Below are 18,595 nucleotides of genomic sequence, written 5' to 3'. Positions count from 1 at the left end.
ACCTCCATTCTGGATCCTCCATCCTTCATCAGTTTGTTCTCTATAGTTAAGAGCCTGTTTCTCGGTTTGCCTCTTTCTTTTTATTTCCCTTTGCTCATTTGTTTCTTAAATTCCACATGTGAGTGGAATCATATGGTATTTATCTTTCTGACTGACTTATTTCACTTATCATAATACACCCCAGGTCCATCCATGTTGTTGCAAATGGCAAGATTTCATTCTTTTTGTCTATGGCTGAGTAATATTCCATTGTGTGTGTGTGTATATATATATATGCCACATCTTCTTTATCCATTCATTAGTCGATAGACACTTCAGCTATAATTTGGCTATTGTTGATAATGCTGATATAAACTTTGAGGTGCATGTATCCCTTTGAATTAGGGTTTTTGTATTCTTTGGGTAAATACCTAGTAATGTAATTGCTGCATCATAAAGTAGTTCTATTTTTTACTTTCTGAGGAACCTCCATACTGCTTTCCACAGTGGCTCCACCAGTTTGCATTCCCACCAACAGTGCAAGAGGGTTCCCCTCACCTATTTTCCTTTTGAATCAATGGTGACAAAAATAAAAGTGAAGACTATTTAAAAACAAACACACAGAATTATGTGTTTTCTCCATAACCTAATACAAAGATCTATTCCTAGGAGCAGCCAATAATACTGGAAGATAATTTTTCAGGTCTGATGCAAGACATAAATCCACAAATTCAGGAAGCACAACAAATCCTAAATAGAATAAGTAAAAAATGAAGCACATGCATAATGTTATTAAAGTACAGAACTACAGAACAAAATAAGAGAACAATGGAAAAGAGGGGAATAATAACTCTCAACCAGAACTCCAGAAGAGCTTAAATTAGCATTAAAGAATGAGAGTAAAAAAATAAAAATAATCAGAGTAATAGTATACCAAAGGCAGGGAAGGAGGTGGTAATAATTCACCCAGAGTGGCAAAACACCAACTATCAAAAATTTTAAAACAATAATAATAAAGCTTAATAAAAATCGGTTTGCTTTTTAGGGAGAGTGGGAGATACAACCTTCCAATTATGGAATTAATAAGTCACAGGGATGAAAGCATATGGAATACAGTCAATAGTATTGTAATAGTGTTGTATAATGACAAATGGTAGGTACACTGTAGTGAGCACAGCATGATGTACAGAGAAGTTGAACTGTTACGTTGTATACCTGTAACTAATGTAACTTGTGTGTGAACTATACATCAACAACAACAAAAAACAAACTTGCTTTTTAAGAATTGCAATGTCAGGGGTGCCTGGGTGGCTCAGTCAGTTAAGTGGCCAACTCCTGGTTTCTGCTCAGGTCATGATTTCAGGGTCCTGGGATGGACCCCTATATCAGGCTCTGTACTCAGCAGGGAGTCTGCTTAAGGATTCTCTCTCCCTCTCCTTATGCCCCCCCCGCTTGTATATGTGTGCACACACTCTTTCTCTCTCAAAATAAATAAATCTTTAAAAAAAATTACAATGTCCATGATAAAATACTTTTGCTGCTGCAACAGACCACTCCTACCACCCTATACTTGAAATGACACTGGTTCAGACAAAGAAGTTTTTATTAAAGAAACTCTAAAACTGTATATATTTTTTATTTTTAAGATTTTATTTATTTATTTGAGAGAGAGAGAATGAGTCAGGGGCAGAAGGAGAGGGAGAAACAGACTCCCCGCTGAGCAGGGAGCCCGATGCGGGACTCGATCCCAGGACTCTGGGATCATGATCTGGGCCAAAGGCAGATGCTTAACTGACTGAGCCACCCAGGCCCCTTCTAAGACTATATTTTAGGAAAAAATGATAAAAGAAAAAATATCTGAGATACAAGAAGAAAATATGAGCAAAGAAATGTATAAGCATAGATAAACTTAAGTAAACACTGACTGCATTAAATAATAACATCCGACTGAAGAGGGGTTAAAAAAAAACCCAAATTCTCAAAAATTAAAGATAGAACTACCATATGATGCACTAATTCCACTCCTGGGTACTTACCTGAAGAAACTGAAAACACTTACTCAAAGAAAGATAGTATGTACTCCCATGTTTACTGCATCATTATTTACGATAATTAAGATAGAGAAACAACCAAAGTGCCCAATGATGGAAGAATGGATAAAGAAATGGTGCGTAAACATACACACACAATGGAATATTATTCATTCATAAAAATGAATGACAACTTGCTAAATACCATACCATCTGATTGATATGTGGAATCTAAAAAACAAAAACAAAAACAGGGGCACCTGGGTGGCTCAGTTGTTAGGCATCTGCCTTCGGCTCAGGTCATGATCCCAGGATCCTGGGATCAAGCCCCGCATCAGGCTCCCTGCTTCTCCCTCTCTCACTCCCCCTGCTTGTGTTCCCTCTCTCGCTATCAAATAAATAAATAAAATCTTAAAAAAAACCCCACAAAACAACAACAAAAAACAAGCTCATAGATACAAAGAACAGATTGGTGGTTGCTACTGACAGGTGGGCAAAGTGGGTGAGGGAGTCAAAAGGTACAAACTTCCAGTTATAAAATGAGTAAGTCATGGGGATGTAATGTACATCATGATGACTACAGTTAATAATATTGTATTGTGTATTTGAAAGTTGTTAAAAGAGTAGATCTTAAAAGTTACCATAAAAAGAAAACATTTTGGGCGCCTGGGTGGCTCAGATGGTTAAGCGTCTGCCTTCAGCTCAGGTCATGATCCCAGGGTCCTGGGATTGAGTCCCGCATTGGGGTCCCTGCTCCTTGGGAGCCTGCTTCTCCCTCTGCCTCTCTCTCTCTCTCTCTTTCATGAATAAATAAATAAAATAAAATCTTTAAAAAAAAAGAAAACATTTTGTGACTATGTATGGCAACGATTAACTAGATTTATTGTAGTGATCATTTCACAATATATACAAATATTGGATCATTGTGTTGTACACCTGAAACTAATATGCTGTATGTAAATTATACCTCAATTAAAAAAAGAAAATCTGAGGGGTTTTAAAAGTATGTTCCAAATTTGACTGGTAAGGACTTCCTATGACCTTGTGAAGAATATTTGATACCGTGATTTCCTATGTAGACAAAGGTATGACTGTGGTTTTGTGATCTTACTGTAAACCTTCACGTGGAAAATACAATATAGAACCACTGCGATAATATTTGGTAATTTTCTCTAGTTCTCAGGGAGAAAAAAACACCAAAGAATGAAAATGCTGGACATTCCTAACTCAGAGAGAGAGAGAGAGAGAGAGAGAGAGAGAGAGAGAGAGAGAGAGAGAGAGGGCAGTGACTAGGGTTCAATTATTCTAGAGATTGTGATTATTTTTAGATTTTTAGTTAAGTACAAATATTAAATACAGTAACACTAGAAGAGAATAGACTTTTTAAGTCAATAGATGGAAACAAAGTAACTAAATTACAAATTCATGTTACCTAAGTTCAACTTGGCCTTTATTATGGCCTGACAATCCTTTCCATCATCTGCTGATTCTATCTCATTTCTTATAGTCACAATTTTCAACCTTTTCAACAAGAGCTCCTCCTTCAATGCCTCCATGCTATAAAATAACATTCCCTACCAGCTCATTAAGAAATGTGAAGTTATCTGTACATCCTCATTTGCCCTAGGTTAATAATATCTGCCTTGCTCCAAAAATGGAACCCTTATCTCTCTATACTGATAGGCTAGCTTCATTTGACTCCTACAAATGTGCTCAGTTCTGTTTCACCCTAAAATGTCCTCCCTTCAATTCTGATACCCTATTTTTAAATTAAGCCTTCTTTCTTAGTTTCTGATTATGAATTACACATATTTCATAATCACAAAGGGTGGAAAATTTAGCTTCCGTTTTCTTCTTGTATTCTTGTATTTTTTTTTCTTTCCAACATAACATTGCAAACTGGCTCAGGATAGGTATGATCAGAGGAGGTCCCATAGCAAAGACTGGGTATAATTCATTTTCTTTAAAAAGCATCATGAGCAAGTGCACATGGAATGAATATTTAAAGTCTTTTTTATATACCTACTATTGCTTTCTTACATTTGTGAGGGTTAGAAAACTGTGACAATTTAATCTATGTTCAAGCCTGAGAGCCTCTTACCCTTTTTCAGTTTCCGGACAGCCAACATACAATGACTAGGAGAGAGATCCCATATTCTTAAGGTTTTATCATCACTTACAGTAGCACAGATGGGCAGATAAGGATGTGTAGCCAAACCCCACACCTCTCCTTCCATGTGTCCCTACAAAGAAAACAGAGTTAAGATCAATTTAACCTAACTATGTGTGTATTTAGAAGAAAACTACAGACAACAACTGACACTATATAATGATAGGATAATGAATAATAGAGTAATCTAATAAAACTTTTCTCTTTATCTTTGGAATATACCTTAAAATAATTTTGTATCAACTTTATCTTCACAATTACAATATAACCAAGTTAGTATCAAAATTAATTTAAAATCCTAAAATTTCACTGAGTGGAGAGAATAGGAATTGGCTGCCTTGGAATGTTAAAAATTACCCATACAGGAGGAACTTCCTTTATGAGACAGTAAGGAGCGCTGCAGACCAGCTCCCCAGTGAAACTGATGAAATTAATAAAAAAAATTTAAGGTTCCTGGAAATGGTTCTAAGGAGTTATGACAAAAGAAACATTTATTCAAAAAATCTGCTAAAATCTGGTAAGAACGGTGGGAGTTTTGCAGTATTTGAACTGAGACCCACTCCTTTCCTCCCTCTTTCCAACTCACTGACTTGAAAAGTCCACACCAGTCTGATGTAATCAAGAACACAGGGTGTGGGCACTCTCCTCCCCCCGCCCCAATATAATGGACTGTCTTCCCAGAAGGGGCAGGTGACTGGCATTTCTCATCCTGCCCCGAGCTACTTGCTAGAGGCTAAATCCTTGATGAGTGCTGCACACAGGTAGAAATTCCCTTCTGCCCATTCCTATTCTGAGAGGGAGGCTCTACATTTGGGGCCATGCCACTAAGAATACTGGGGCTTTAATATCAATTCAAGAAGACCTAAGGCTACTGCCCCCTACTACCCCCACCTTAAACTGAGCACTCAGCTTCTAAAGCAACGGACACTCAGAAAGGAGCACTCCATTGTGCTCACCCTCAACTTCAGAGCCTTGGATCAGAGATCGTGCCTTGAGGAAGAAGCAAGCAGAAAAACAGCTCCTAATCTTCTCAAAGGAAATGACTTCATTTATTACACAGTGTATAAAAGTTCAAGCCTAAAAATGCTCTTGAAAACAATGAAGGTTATGATGAAAGGTAATTGGAGGTAACTGGTACTTATTAGCTATATAAGCTAAACTGAAGGCCAGTGAGTTTGTCCAACAGAACCAGGGCAATCTCAGAGATACCTGGGAGGAGACTGCTTCAAGTCAGAATAAATCTCAAACACTAATCTAGGGAATGGTGTCCCTTTTAGGGAGCCTGAATTTGATTAGTTTAATCTATGGAGCAATTTATGCTCTGGGGTAAATGTTGAAAACAGTAGAGCAATCAGCCAGCAACTTAATGGACTTAGTGATTGGGTATGGACAGGGAAAAAGACTATCAAAGAGGAGAGACCACTTCCCAAATCATTTTACGTAGCCAAGATGAGCCTGATACCAAAACCAGACAGACATCACAAGGAAATTATAGACCAATTATCCTCTCTATACAGTACGTGGATGCTAAAATCCTCAAAAATAGCAAACTGATTCCAACACATACAAAAACAAAAAACAATTATACACCACAACCAACTAGGGATGCAAGGTTGGTTTAAAAGGTGAAAAACAATCAATGTAATACACCTTATCAATAGAATAAAATAAAAACCACACTATCATCTCTCAATAGACAAAGAAAAAGCATTTGACAATGGACATAATCTTTCATGATAAAAACTTGCATCACACTAGGAACAGAAGAGTAATTCTTTAATCTGAAGAATCAGAAAAAAGTAAATTCTTCAATCTGAAAAATCTACAGTTAGCATTAAATTTAATGGTAAGGAGTTATGAGTTCGAGCCCACGTTGGGTGTAGAGATTACTTAAACATAATGGTAAAATATTGGATGCTTCCTCCCTAAAATTAGAAACAAGACAAGGATGCTCTCACTACTTCTATTCTACATTGTACTGAAGATTCCAGCCAGGATAATTAGGCAAGAAAAAGAAATAACAGCCATCCTGACTGGAAAGGGAATATAGTAAAACTATATTTGCAGCTCATGATCTTATATAGAGAAAATCTGAAAAATCCACTAAAAAACTATTAGAATAAATGAGGTCTGTTATTAAAAAAAATAACTGTGAGATCTGTATACTGAAAACTATAATACTATTGAAAAAAGTTAAAGAAGACCTAAAAAAATGGAGAGATCTCATGTTCATGGATATAATTTAATATTATTAAGAGATGCTACTCCCCAAACTGATCCATAAAATACTGCTACAAAGAATGCTGTACATGGTTTTTTTATATACATCTGAATGTACTTCTGTTGTGTACATACATCTACACACTTTTTAAATTCCAGTGTAGATAATCATACGGTGTTCGTTTCAGGTGTACAATAGAGTGATTCAACAGTTCTATATATTACTCAGTGCTCACCAAGATAAATGCACTCTTAATCCCCTTCATCTATACCACCCATCCCCCAACCACCTCCCCTCTGGTAACCATCAGTTTGTTCTCTACAGTTAAGGATCTGTTTTTTGGTCTCTATTTTTTTCCCTTTGTTCATTTGTTTTGTTTCTTAAATTCCACACGTGAGTGAAATCAGATGGTATTTGTATTTCTCTGATTGGTTTATTTTGCTTAACATTATACTCTCGAGCTCTATCCATGTTGTCATCTTGCAAATGGCAAGATTTCATTCTTTTTCTATGGCCGAATAATATTCCATTGTGTGTGTGCATATTATATATATATATATATAAAATATGCACACACATCTATTTTATACATTCATCTACTGACAGACACTTTGGTTGCTTCCATAATTTGGATACTATAAATAATGCTGCAATAAACACAGAGTACATGTACCCCTTCAAATTAGTGTTTTTGCATTCTTTAGGTAAATATCCTGTAGTATTACTGAATCACAGGGTCGTTCTAGTTTCAAGTTTTTGAGGAACCCCCATGCTGTTTTCTTGAGTGGTTGCCCCAGTTTGCTTTCCTACCAACAGTGCACAAGTGTTCCTTTTTTTCCACATCCTTGCCAATGCTTGTCGTTTCTTGAGTTTTTGATTTTAGCCATTATGACAGGTGGGAGGTGATATCTATCACACTGTGGTTTTGATTTGCATTTCCCTGTATATCTCCACACTTTTAATTATTATAGTTTTATATTATTTCTAACATGGAGTTTCTCAAAAATGTTTGGACTATTTTTGGGTATTTTTTTCTTCTAGATGATTTTTTAAAACTCTTCAGAGAATTTCTGAAAAATCTCATTTGGATTTGGTTTATGATCATATTGAATTCACAAGTTATTTAGCTCTTTTAGGTCTTTAGTAAACTTCATAGTTTTCTTAACACTGATCTTGCATATTTTTTCCTGGTTATTGTATAGTTTTCTTTGGGAGTACCATTTTTATATCATATTTTCTAACTGGTTATTGCTGATTTGAAGAAATGCTATTGATTTTTACATGCTGATTTTGAATTTCACTTTACAGGACTTCATAATTAGTTCTAATAATTTTTCAGTTTATTCTCTTGAATACCCAAGGTATAGGGTTATATCTGCAAATAGTGACAGTCTTATCCATTTGTTTCCAACACACACTTTATAATGTTTTTCTAGATTGGCTAAGACCTCTCACACAATGTTGGACAATAATGGTGAGACATGGTATCGTCTTGTTTCTGATGTTTAGGAGAAAGACAGTAGATATTTAAAATCTTACACACTATAATATAAAAAATAATAGGATGTCATTTATCACTTCAAACCTTTTCTTACAATTATAAAATTGTCTTTTTGAAAAGTTCTGTCCGTGGATTCATCTGTAAAAGTGTAGTTGTGCTAATATTTTCTAAGAGATCATAAACATGTTAAACACCATGACTCCATCATCTTTTTGCTTCAAAGGAATATTATGCGACTGAAGTTAAGAGTAAGACACCAAAGTTTGACAGTAAATTCAGTATAAAACATTTTGTTATTTGCTTACAAATTCTCCTTGGCACATCAGGATTTTATATTAACATTAAAGCATGAGCAGTGTTCTCCTCTATGTGTGCTCTGTGGTGTTTTAACATAAGTGAGGTGGGGGGGGAAGTGGGGTTGGAGAAGAAATAAGTCTGTAGTAAGAAAGAACGTAATTCTTTTCAGAATAAAAGGTAAACTCAAAATTGGTGTTACTATATAGAGTTGCAGGAGGACACTTTCAATAGGGTAGATCCTACCTCATTTGCTGAGTTTTATAGTATTATTTGTCTCCCTACTTTCAGAAAAACAATACATATAGGAAATTTAACAGTATTCCTGATAAAAATGTTAAGGATCAGCTGATCCTGTTCTTTCATTTTATATTTTTACCATACAAGTGTTTATATTGCTAGATTTTTATTAACATTTTCAGTGATGTTTTCAGCAAAATTTTTAGCACACATTGATTTATTTAAATTAGAAACTTAATAATGAAAATAGTTTCAAAGAAAAACAACTGCCTGAGGTTCAACAAATATACTTCAAAGAAATAAAAATAAATATGAAATAAATTGATTTGGTTAAATTAATTACAACTGTTTTTTCTTTTCATTGGTTTCTTGTTTTACTATAAGAAATTACTTAAAATACTGGCAGTTATTCCACATGATAACATGCATATTTATTTACTGGTATCTATTCATTTAGCTGTAATTAAATTAAAATGTTTTGGTATATATTATCAAATATTTCCCTAATTAATTTAGCATTATTTTTCACTACTGTTAACTTTTGGCTCTTTGGTATTGAATCAATGGCATACAAAGAGAAAAAAGGTATATTAACTTTTCAAATTACCTGGACCAGAAGTGTTATTGGGCCACTTTTATCCACTTCTAGTATTTCACCATTCTTTGTGCCAATTAAAATATGACCATGTCCTAATGATATGGCACGTATAGATGGGTTATCTTCCAAGAGAAGACCTGAAATGTTAAATGGAGATGTTCTTCTAGGTTTAAAGTTACTAGAATACAAAGATGTATATTGCCAACGATGCTATTTTGACAATGAAAATCACATTACAAGGTTGCTTTTCCCTGTATTTTAAGTATTCTAATAAATGCACTGAATTTACTAATCGCAAAACAATCGCTAATCTCAAAACATACTATAATTCTCTATTATCCCAGATCTTTTACTACTATTCTGATGACTGTTTCTTTTCCTCTTATATTTGCCCCTCCTCATTCACCTCCTTACCTTCTTAGAGCACCTACAATATTCTGGTAGTAATTTTAATTCAATTCAACTTAAGATTGATTCATTTATGTCTACTGTGCCCTAGGAAGGCTTCCGAGATGTCTGGTAAACATAAGAGAGACAGCTCCTGCCCTTATAGACCCTCTGTGAGGAGCGTATTGAAACAGGGACAAATGTAAGGGAATTTTCCCTTTTTTGAGGGGGTGGAGAGGAGATGGAAGTGTTAGAAATCACCCTACTGAGATCTGAAAAATGAGTCTGCGGTCAGGTAACTGGAGGAGGCAGGAGGGAGGAGAAAGGGCAAATTCTAGGCAAAATAATAGCATACAGAAAGGCCTACAGGTCAGAGAGAATGTGATATAGTACCTTAATACACTGAAAGAAAGGGCAAAAGGAAGGGCATGCAGGGATAGACAGGCAAGGTCAACAAAACAAATGTGAAACAAAATGCCAAGCTTAAAAACAAATTCTTGACTGGCGGTAAGTGTGATGCTCATGGGGCAATTTTCTTTGAAACGTTAAAAATGATCAAAATTACCATGAATAATCTTGTACTTGGTTAATATTTTACCATCTGTATCAAAGAAAATAGATTTTTGAAAGGACAGCAAGGATTGTGGCTCTAGTTAAATGGCTTCTCCCATTAAATTCTGATGCCTATCTAGTAAAGAAGGAAAAATGTAGGCCATGTGTTCCACCTCAGTGACCGCTCATGTTAATGAGCAATTAATCTTTTATCCTACAAAGGAAATTAAATCTCAAATCACTTATTTTTTTTAAAGATTTTATTTATTTGACAGAATGAGAGAGCATACGTAGGCAGAGCAGCAGGCAGAGGGAGAAGGAGAAGCAGACTCCCCACTGAGCAGAGAGCCCGACGTGGGGCACGATCTCAGGACCCCGGGCCGGGATCATGACCTGAGCTGAAGGCAGATGTTTAACCGACTGAGCCACCCAGGGGCCCCTCAAATCACCTTTAGATCCTGGTGCCAAAGCAGCTCTTTTTATAGCATAGGTCTTGAGACATCTTTCAAAGGAGTCATCCCAAAGAGCTACTACACCATCTTTTCCTCCAGTTACGAATCCCTTTGAAAGTAAAAGCTTCAAGTTAATAAAGACCTAAATATTTTTAGAAATAAGAACCTTCTGTATATTGAAAAATTCTAGAGGAAAGAACATTAACAGCTAAAAGTTATAGCTTGTGAACAAATTAGCATTAGAATCAATTGAGTTTTTTTAATATATTAGCACAGAATCTGCAAAAATATTTACAGGGACACTAAATCTACTTTTAGGACTTTAAGAACAAGGTTTGTAATCGGCAACCATAAGGTAGCTCTAACACTTTCAGCAAGATACATATTTTCTCTTGGAAGTTTCATAACCTGATCCTTCAAGAACAGAGGATCACGACAGTAGTTACCTCACAGGATAAGGTGATAATAAAGCACTTAAGCAAGTGTTGACACAGAAAGAGATTAATAAACATTAAGTTAAACTTTTTCCTTTTTAATAGCAGACCCATTTCACTGTCTTCAGGAGTTTGAAAGAGGAATAAAAGAAGGTAGGAAGACTCTGGTTCACAGATTATTAATCGGCGGCTCAGCTAAGCAGAAAGACAACATTCCTTTATCTGTGAAAATGCTCTACAATCCATGATCAAATTATGTTTAACTTAAAAATATCTTTAGAATACTTACTTTTTCCAATGCATGCATACTAAACACTGGCCCATCATGCGCTTTAACTGTTTTCACAAGAAAGACATCTCTCCAGATGCACACGTCTCCTGTGGATGTTCCAGAAAAAGCCATCTCTTCTGTCCATCCATACACCGCACACATCATTGTGTCATTTTTCCCCAGTGTGCCTACATAGCCTTTTCTTCCAATCAGTCCTCCCCCTGGTTCATAAAAAATATCAGAGAAGTACCACTTTTGAAATGTATAAAATTCTAAAGTGATAAAATTTCTTTCCTACTGTAATTGTTCAAATGTGTAACAGGAGACTTTAAAAGAAAAATGCAGGTCGGGGTGTCTGGGTGGCTCAGTTGGTTAGGCGACTGCCTTCGGCTCAGGTCATGATCCCAAAGTCCTGGGATGGAGTCCCACGTTGGGCTCCCAGCTCATCGGGAAGTCTGCTTCTCCCTCTGACCCTCTCCCCTGTCATGCTGTTTTTCTCTCTCTCTCTCTCAAATGAATAAAATCTTTAAAAAAAGAAAAATGCAGGTCTCTCAATCAGTAACTTGCCTGGGTGAGACAGCCATATGCATGGCAGCTTTTAGGCCACAGCTCTTTGGATAAAAACATGTACACTAAGTCGGCTTTGATCAATCCTCAGCACTTTTGATTGTTCTTCAAAATTTTTATTATGACATATTTAAGAAAACAAAGATATAAAAAATACTACAGGAACATATGTATCTTCCCCTCTCAACCTACACAAAATTACTGAAACAACCAAAGCATGATGCCAATTCCATCTCCCTGCTTCACCCATTATTCTGAATGTGATGTGGATTACTTTCATGCATTCTTTAATACATTTTACTACTTATCTGTAAATTCTTAGGCAAAAATGTCATATTTTTCATGTTTTAAAATTTTCTATAAATACCAGCTTACACGTACAGTTGACCCTGCACAACACTGGTCTGAACTGCACAAAAGTCCGTTTTTGCACATTATTCAACAGAGTAGTATAAATGTATTTTCTCTACCTTGTGATTTTCTTAATATTTTCTTTGTTACAGTTTATTGTAAGATTACACTATATAATAAATACAGCTTACAAAATGTGTGTTGTTTATGTCATTGGTAAGGCTTTGGGTCAACAGTAGGCTATTAGAAGTATTTGGGGAGTCAGAAGTTATATGCAGATTTTTGGGGCACCCAGGTGGCTCAGTCAGTTAAGCGTCTGCCTTTAGCTCAGGTCATGATCCCAGGGTCCTGGGATTGAGCTCCGAGTCAGGCTCCCTGCTCAGCAGGGAGTCTGCTTCTCCCTCTTCCCCTTTCCCTGCTTGTGTGTGCTCTCTTGCTGTCTCTTTTTTTTTTATTATTATTATTATTTTTTTTTATTTTATTTATTTATTTGACAGAGAGAATGAGATAGAGAGAGAGAGCATGAGATGGGGGAGGGTCAGAGGGAGAAGCAGACTCCCTGCTGAGCAGGGAGCCCGATGCGGGACTCGATCCCAGGACTCCAGGATCATGACCTGAGCCGAAGGCAGTCGCTTAACCAACTGAGCCACCCAGGCGCCCCTCTCTTGCTGTCTCTTAAACAAATATTTTTTAAAAAGTTTTATGCAGATTTTTGACTGTGCAGGGGGTCAGCGCCCTAACTTCCTGTGTTGTTCAAGGGTCAACTGTATTCCTTTGCAACTTGCTTTTATCACCAATAATCCATTATGAAATTTTATATGTTGATTTATACCTCTACACTATGCATTTTCATAACTATATAAACAGTCCATTATATAAGCCTAGCAGTCTGTTCATTTTCCATTAATGGGCACTCAAGTTGCTTCCAAGCATTTGCTATTGAAAACAGTGCTGCTTTATTTCTTTTTTTTATTATTATTATGGTATGTTAGTCACCATACATCATTAGTTTTTGATGTAGTGTTCCATGATTCATTGTTTGCATATAACACCCAGTGCTCCATGCTGTTTTAAACATTCCTGTAAAGGTCTCTTCTACACAAGTGCAAGAGATTCTCTAGGAATGCCTAGGAATGACCACAGTGTATGTGCAGAAGGGAAAGCATATAGATAAGAGGTATCATCTGTTGCCAAACTGTTCTACAAAGTTGATAGACCAACCTACATTCCCATTAATAGTGAAAGAAGTTCTTCTTTCCCACCTTTCAGAAATACTTGGTATTGTCAGACAGGAGGATATGAAATACCAACTGAATTTTATTGTGGTTTTAATGTGCCTTTCTCTGATCATTAATGAGCTTTGTCATATTTTCCAATTCAATTGGCCATTCATTACCTATTGATATCTTTTGCCCATTTTTTTCCAATTGAACTCACTCATTCTTTTATTCAAGAAATACATATGCCAGGCACTATTCAAGGCACTGGGGTAGAGCTACAAACAAAACAGACAACAAAATTCCCTGCTCTGTTCCTGTTCAAGGCAGAGGGATCAACAAAGGCCCCCAAATACAGGAATGTGACATGAACCTTCAAGGAACAGTATCAGAGGTCAGCATGGTGTAGCAAAGAAAATAAGGGAGGTAGTAATGGGAGATGAGGCCACAGAGGTCAAAGGCAGTATTATAGGCCATCGTAAGGATTTAACTTTTACTCTGCATGAGATAGGAAGTGGTTAGTGGAATTAAATCTGGCATATCATTTATTAAGAGGTTCATTCTGATTTCTGGGTTGAGAGTACATCAGAGAATGACAAGGAAGAAAAGAATTAGATGGCTATTTCAATCATCTCAGCAAATAATAAGGGTGGCATGGACCAGCGTGGTAAGCATGGAAGATGATGAAAAGTGGTCATACTCCACATGTATACAGAAGACTTTTTTTTTTTTTTAAGATTTTATTTACTTTAGAGAGACATAGAGCATGAATGGGGGAAGGGGCAGAGGGAGAGGGAAAGAGTCTCAAGCAGACTCTGAGTGCAGAGCCTGACATGAGGCTTGATCTCATGACCCTGAGATCATGACCTGAACAGAAATCAAGAGTCAGATGTTTAATCGACTGAGCCACCCAGACACCCCTCTCTTTTCTTAACATAGCAGCCAGAGTAGTTCATGAACTTGTAAGGGTAACTAAGTAGAGTGGTAAGGGAAAACAAAACAAAACAAAACAGGTTAGACTTCTCTCGAGAGAAAGGAGGAGAAAATAAATTGCAAAATGAACATGTAAACAACAGTCTAAAGGTATTATAGTACATATATAAGAAACTGATTAGCAACTTGAGGGTTGAGTTGAAGGAGGGTTTTCATTTGGTTTTATTTATTTAAGATAGAGAAATAACCCCATACTTATATGCTGAATGGAAAGAGTAAGTAAAGAGGGAAAAGTGATGATGTAGGGGAGAAAGGGAAGAACTGGACTGATGTTCTTGAGCAGATGAGAAGCGAAAGGATCTAGTAGTACACAAGTGAAGGGACTGTCTATCTGGAGCAGGAGAGGCAAACTACAGGCTGTGGGCCAAGCCCTGCCACCACCTGTGTTTGTACAGAGCCCATAGGTTAGCACTGTGAGCTACAGAAGCCATGCCTGTTTCCTTCTCTACTCCCAGAGCCTGCCTCCCTGACATTTGGCTTCCAACTAGCAGCTGCCCAGGGTCTAAGCTGGTTGCGATCTACAATTTGAGGACTTTGCTAATGGCAACTGCCGAGCACCTAGCAGTGGAATTATAATCCCCAGGAGTTGCCTTAACTCTGGCTAGCTGCCCAAAGTGAGAAAGTAGGGCTGTCTGGGAGAAGGAGAACACACTAGGACCTATGTGTCACTGGGGCATGACTATGGTTCCTCCAGCCCAAACTGCCAGTCCCTTTCACTGCAGCAAGTTGATCTTGGAGACAATGTCTCCAGTTAATGGCAACCGGGTATAAAGCAGGGCAGGAGTTTTCATTCTTGTTCTGTAAGTACTTACATAATATATTTTTTTAAAGATTTTATTTATTTATTTGAGAGCGAGAGCACGAGAGGGAAGAGGGTCAGAAGGAGAAGCAGACTCCCTGCTGAGCAGGGAGCCCGATATGGGATTTGGTCCCGGGACTCCAGGATCATGACCTGAGCCGAAGGCAGTCGATTAACCAACTGAGCCACCCAGGCGCCCTTACATAATATTTTTTTATTGTGTCCTTGGGCCTGGGATGTCTAAAATATTTGCTGTCTCACCATTTATAGAAAGAGTTTGCCACTGCCGGTTTAAATAATCAATTGGTTTTTCTGACAGACAGGGCATAACATATTCCTATCGTACCAGGTCACATCATCATTGCACTCAAAAACTTTCAGTGGCTGCCTGCCCCTACCAACCATGGAATAGAGTTCAAATTTTTTAGAGGACAGCTTAATAATTTATGAGTTGGAATTCTCAAAGCCTAGTTCTGAGACAGGAGGTAAGAAGTTCCCTTTTAGCCTTAGGCCGAATTCATTTTTACTTAATTTACATCAAGTTATGCATTTACAGGCTTAGACAGCACTTACTCAGATTAATAAAGTGGTTACTTATTTCTCAGTTTGCTAATGAACTCCATGGATCAGAACCCCAGAAGTGAGGAAGGCTGAAAGGCACATCAAAGTTTTAACATTTATCCTTATGGTTCAGTTTCAGGTCTACTATATATGACTAATCAAACTTAAGAAAAAAAGTCATTCAATTGTAAATCTCTTCATTCTAAGGCTATTTACTTCCTTTGTCTCTTATTTCAAAGAAATTTATAGGCTTTTTGTTTTTTTTCAAGACAGAAATAATAAGCATTACTTGCTTGGTATTTGTAATTCTAAATAAATAAGGTATTCTAAAATTTTATTTAAATATATAGGAATAAAAATGTGAAAATACTTTTTTACTTTGTAAACGTATATACATTATGATCTGATGAGTTTGTGATAAAGTATTAAATCCAAGTGTGAAAATCAATTCATGTTCTATGTAGTTTACAATTTGAAAGTAACTTGGGAAATGTCTTCACTAAAACTATTGTTATTTATGTTTTACTTCTTCCTATATTTGTGTATTTTATCTGAAAGGTTTAAGTACACTGAGACTTTGATATCAAACTGGTGGAATTTATAAGTGTACTACTATTTTATTTAGAAAAGAGACATTTTTTATTTGAAAATATGAACTTCCACAGCTCCTAATCTACAGTTACAAATGACTAGTTATACAACATTCTGTTTCTGTATCATTTTATAGCATAAAAGAACTTCTACAAAATTTTTCATTTTCAGTTTATACTAAAAAACATGTCTTTAACGGAAGAAGAAAGGAATCTGGGTATCACTTGATTAATCTCATAAGTTAAACACTTTTTTAAAAAAGATTTTATTTATTTATTTGAGAGAGGAGGGGGAGTGTACACAGAAGGGGAGGGAGAAGCAGACTCCCTGCTAAGCAGGGAGCCCAAAGCGGGGCTCAATCCCAGGACCCCAAGACCATGACCTGAGTTGAAGGTAAACGCTTAACCTACTGAGCCACCCAGGTGCCCCAAGTTAAACCCTTTTGAAAATATGAATACTACATTAATGTGGGGACAATAAATGACAATAAAATCAATCTTACATTTGTTTAAAATATATCAAGACAGTTGTGAATCACTTGAAAAAACAAATATTTTGGATAATTTTAGATTTTCATAAATGATAAAAAGGTAACAGAGTATTCTTGTATACTCCTTGCCCAATTCCCCCTAATGTTAACACCCTACATAACTACAGACTAAGAAACCAACATGTTTGGTGCATTTCTATTAACTGAACTCATTTCCCCTGTTTTCCACTAATGTCTCCTTTCTGTTCCAGGATCCAATCTAGAATACTGCACTGCACTTAGCTAAATCACTTTTAAAAGTAATAATTTCTTTCAAAGGAGTAAAAAAGAACTTCCTTACCTGCTCTACGCCAAAATTTCACGTGTTTAATTCCAGCTGTAATTAATTTATCAGGCACGTACGGGTTCATCTTTACAACAAAAATCTTATCTTTACTCCCTCTGAAAAAAATACCAAAATGTTTTAACTCTGAAGATAAATCTCTCCTATAGTAATCTTTTGCCTAATCCATACCCTATTTTGATTACTCCATTACTGAATCCTTTGCCCACTTATCTCTCAGGTTTGGGCTATGTCATCACGCATTTGTACATTTGTTACTTTGTCATCATTTTAATTCTTCTCAACGTAATCTTCAAACATAGGAAAGTGAGAACTGAACTTCTTTTGGATAGCACCCACTATAGTACTGTGCGTAGGGAATTGTGGCATGAATCAGTTAAAGAAAAAATTTTTATAATACTTTTTTACAGCTTAATATAGCCATTCCAAACACAAAGTTCCTCTTAAGCTATCTTTTATTTGGCCATTGTCTATGTACTGAAAAAAGCATTTATCTCTATTTTAAAAGTGCTTTAATGTCGCACATTAATAGGATGTTAAAAAAAATAATCTGACACTTGACTATTTCCTCCTTTAAAGCAATTGTTAATATTTTTATTATAAAAATAATACATGCTCATTGTGGAAAATTTAGAAAATGGAAAATGCAACAGAAAATACACATAATCTATAGCTTCTTTATGATATACATGTGTACGTATCAGCTGTCACTCAAATAGAAGATTTGAGCATTTCCAATGGCTACATCGTAGTTTACTGTACAGAATTCACTTTCCCTATAAATTAAGAGTTTAGATAACAGCTACTTCCAGTGTCTTATTACAGTAAAAGCAGGTTCACAAGGGATAAACCTACTAATGAATTCTTAAATCATTTCTTTTTACCATGATTATACTATTTATTCAATGGTAATAAAGACAGCAGCAATTTAAAAAAAAGGTTACGTGTTTGATTTCAAAACTGTTTTAATTGAAAAACTTTTAAGTAATTTATTTTGCCAGCGTGATATCAAGATTTTTCCCCACCTTGCTATTGAAAGTTTCTCTCCTTTCTTCCAGTCCCACAGCACAATAGTGTGGCTATCATCTATTCCAACTGAAGCCAAGCGCTTCCCATCCGCTATAAAAATTAGAGAGAGAGAGAGAGACTGACCATTAACATTCAGAAGATAAAAACCATTCAGTACATATTCTAAAACCACAGCACCATATTTAAAATTGTATAAAATGATGTTAAATGTTAGGCATGTACACACAAAGTTATAAAAAGAACCAGAATTTGTAAGCAGGGGAAGAATAATTTCTCAAAGCATCTAAATATTGTTAACATCTTTTGTTGACTTTGTTTTCCTTATATCTCCACCAGATTAGAATGGAGGGAAGTGGAAAAAAGAGATTTTAAAATGAGAAGGAAAGGAAAATAAAGGAAAGATTTACTTCAATTAAATTTACTGTAAGAACTCTATTGTGATATAGGACTCAGTGACTATGAAAAGTTAATTGAATGAAAAAAGATGTAGGTTACAACCACGTTTCGTCATTAATAAGACTCTTT

General features: G+C 36.1%; 1 protein-coding gene across 9 annotated transcripts in view; it reads right to left on the bottom strand.

The window, feature by feature from the left end:
* The window catches only part of EML5 (EMAP like 5), a 168,940-nt gene that overhangs the window by 60,955 nt on the left and 89,390 nt on the right, over nt 1–18,595 (bottom strand). For 7 of the 9 annotated variants that reach the window (XM_027572413.2, XM_027572414.2, XM_027572416.2 and 4 more), the window contains 6 exons: nt 18,067–18,160; nt 17,039–17,139; nt 11,148–11,350; nt 10,422–10,533; nt 9,043–9,170; nt 4,111–4,252 (listed from right to left, as the gene is read on the bottom strand). In XM_027572413.2, the coding sequence (XP_027428214.1) occupies nt 4,111–4,252; nt 9,043–9,170; nt 10,422–10,533; nt 11,148–11,350; nt 17,039–17,139; nt 18,067–18,160 (780 nt within the window). Of the gene's footprint in view, nt 1–2,801; nt 2,836–4,110; nt 4,253–9,042; nt 9,171–10,421; nt 10,534–11,147; nt 11,351–17,038; nt 17,140–18,066; nt 18,161–18,595 lie in introns of those variants that run through there. The other 2 variants (XM_035728272.1, XM_027572415.2) reach the window with 2 other exon arrangements.

Source organism: Zalophus californianus, chromosome 6 (assembly GCF_009762305.2).
Source record: "Zalophus californianus isolate mZalCal1 chromosome 6, mZalCal1.pri.v2, whole genome shotgun sequence".
In the NCBI taxonomy this organism is placed as follows: Eukaryota; Metazoa; Chordata; class Mammalia; order Carnivora; family Otariidae; genus Zalophus; species Zalophus californianus.
This window is presented reverse-complemented; position numbering and strand designations above follow the sequence as displayed.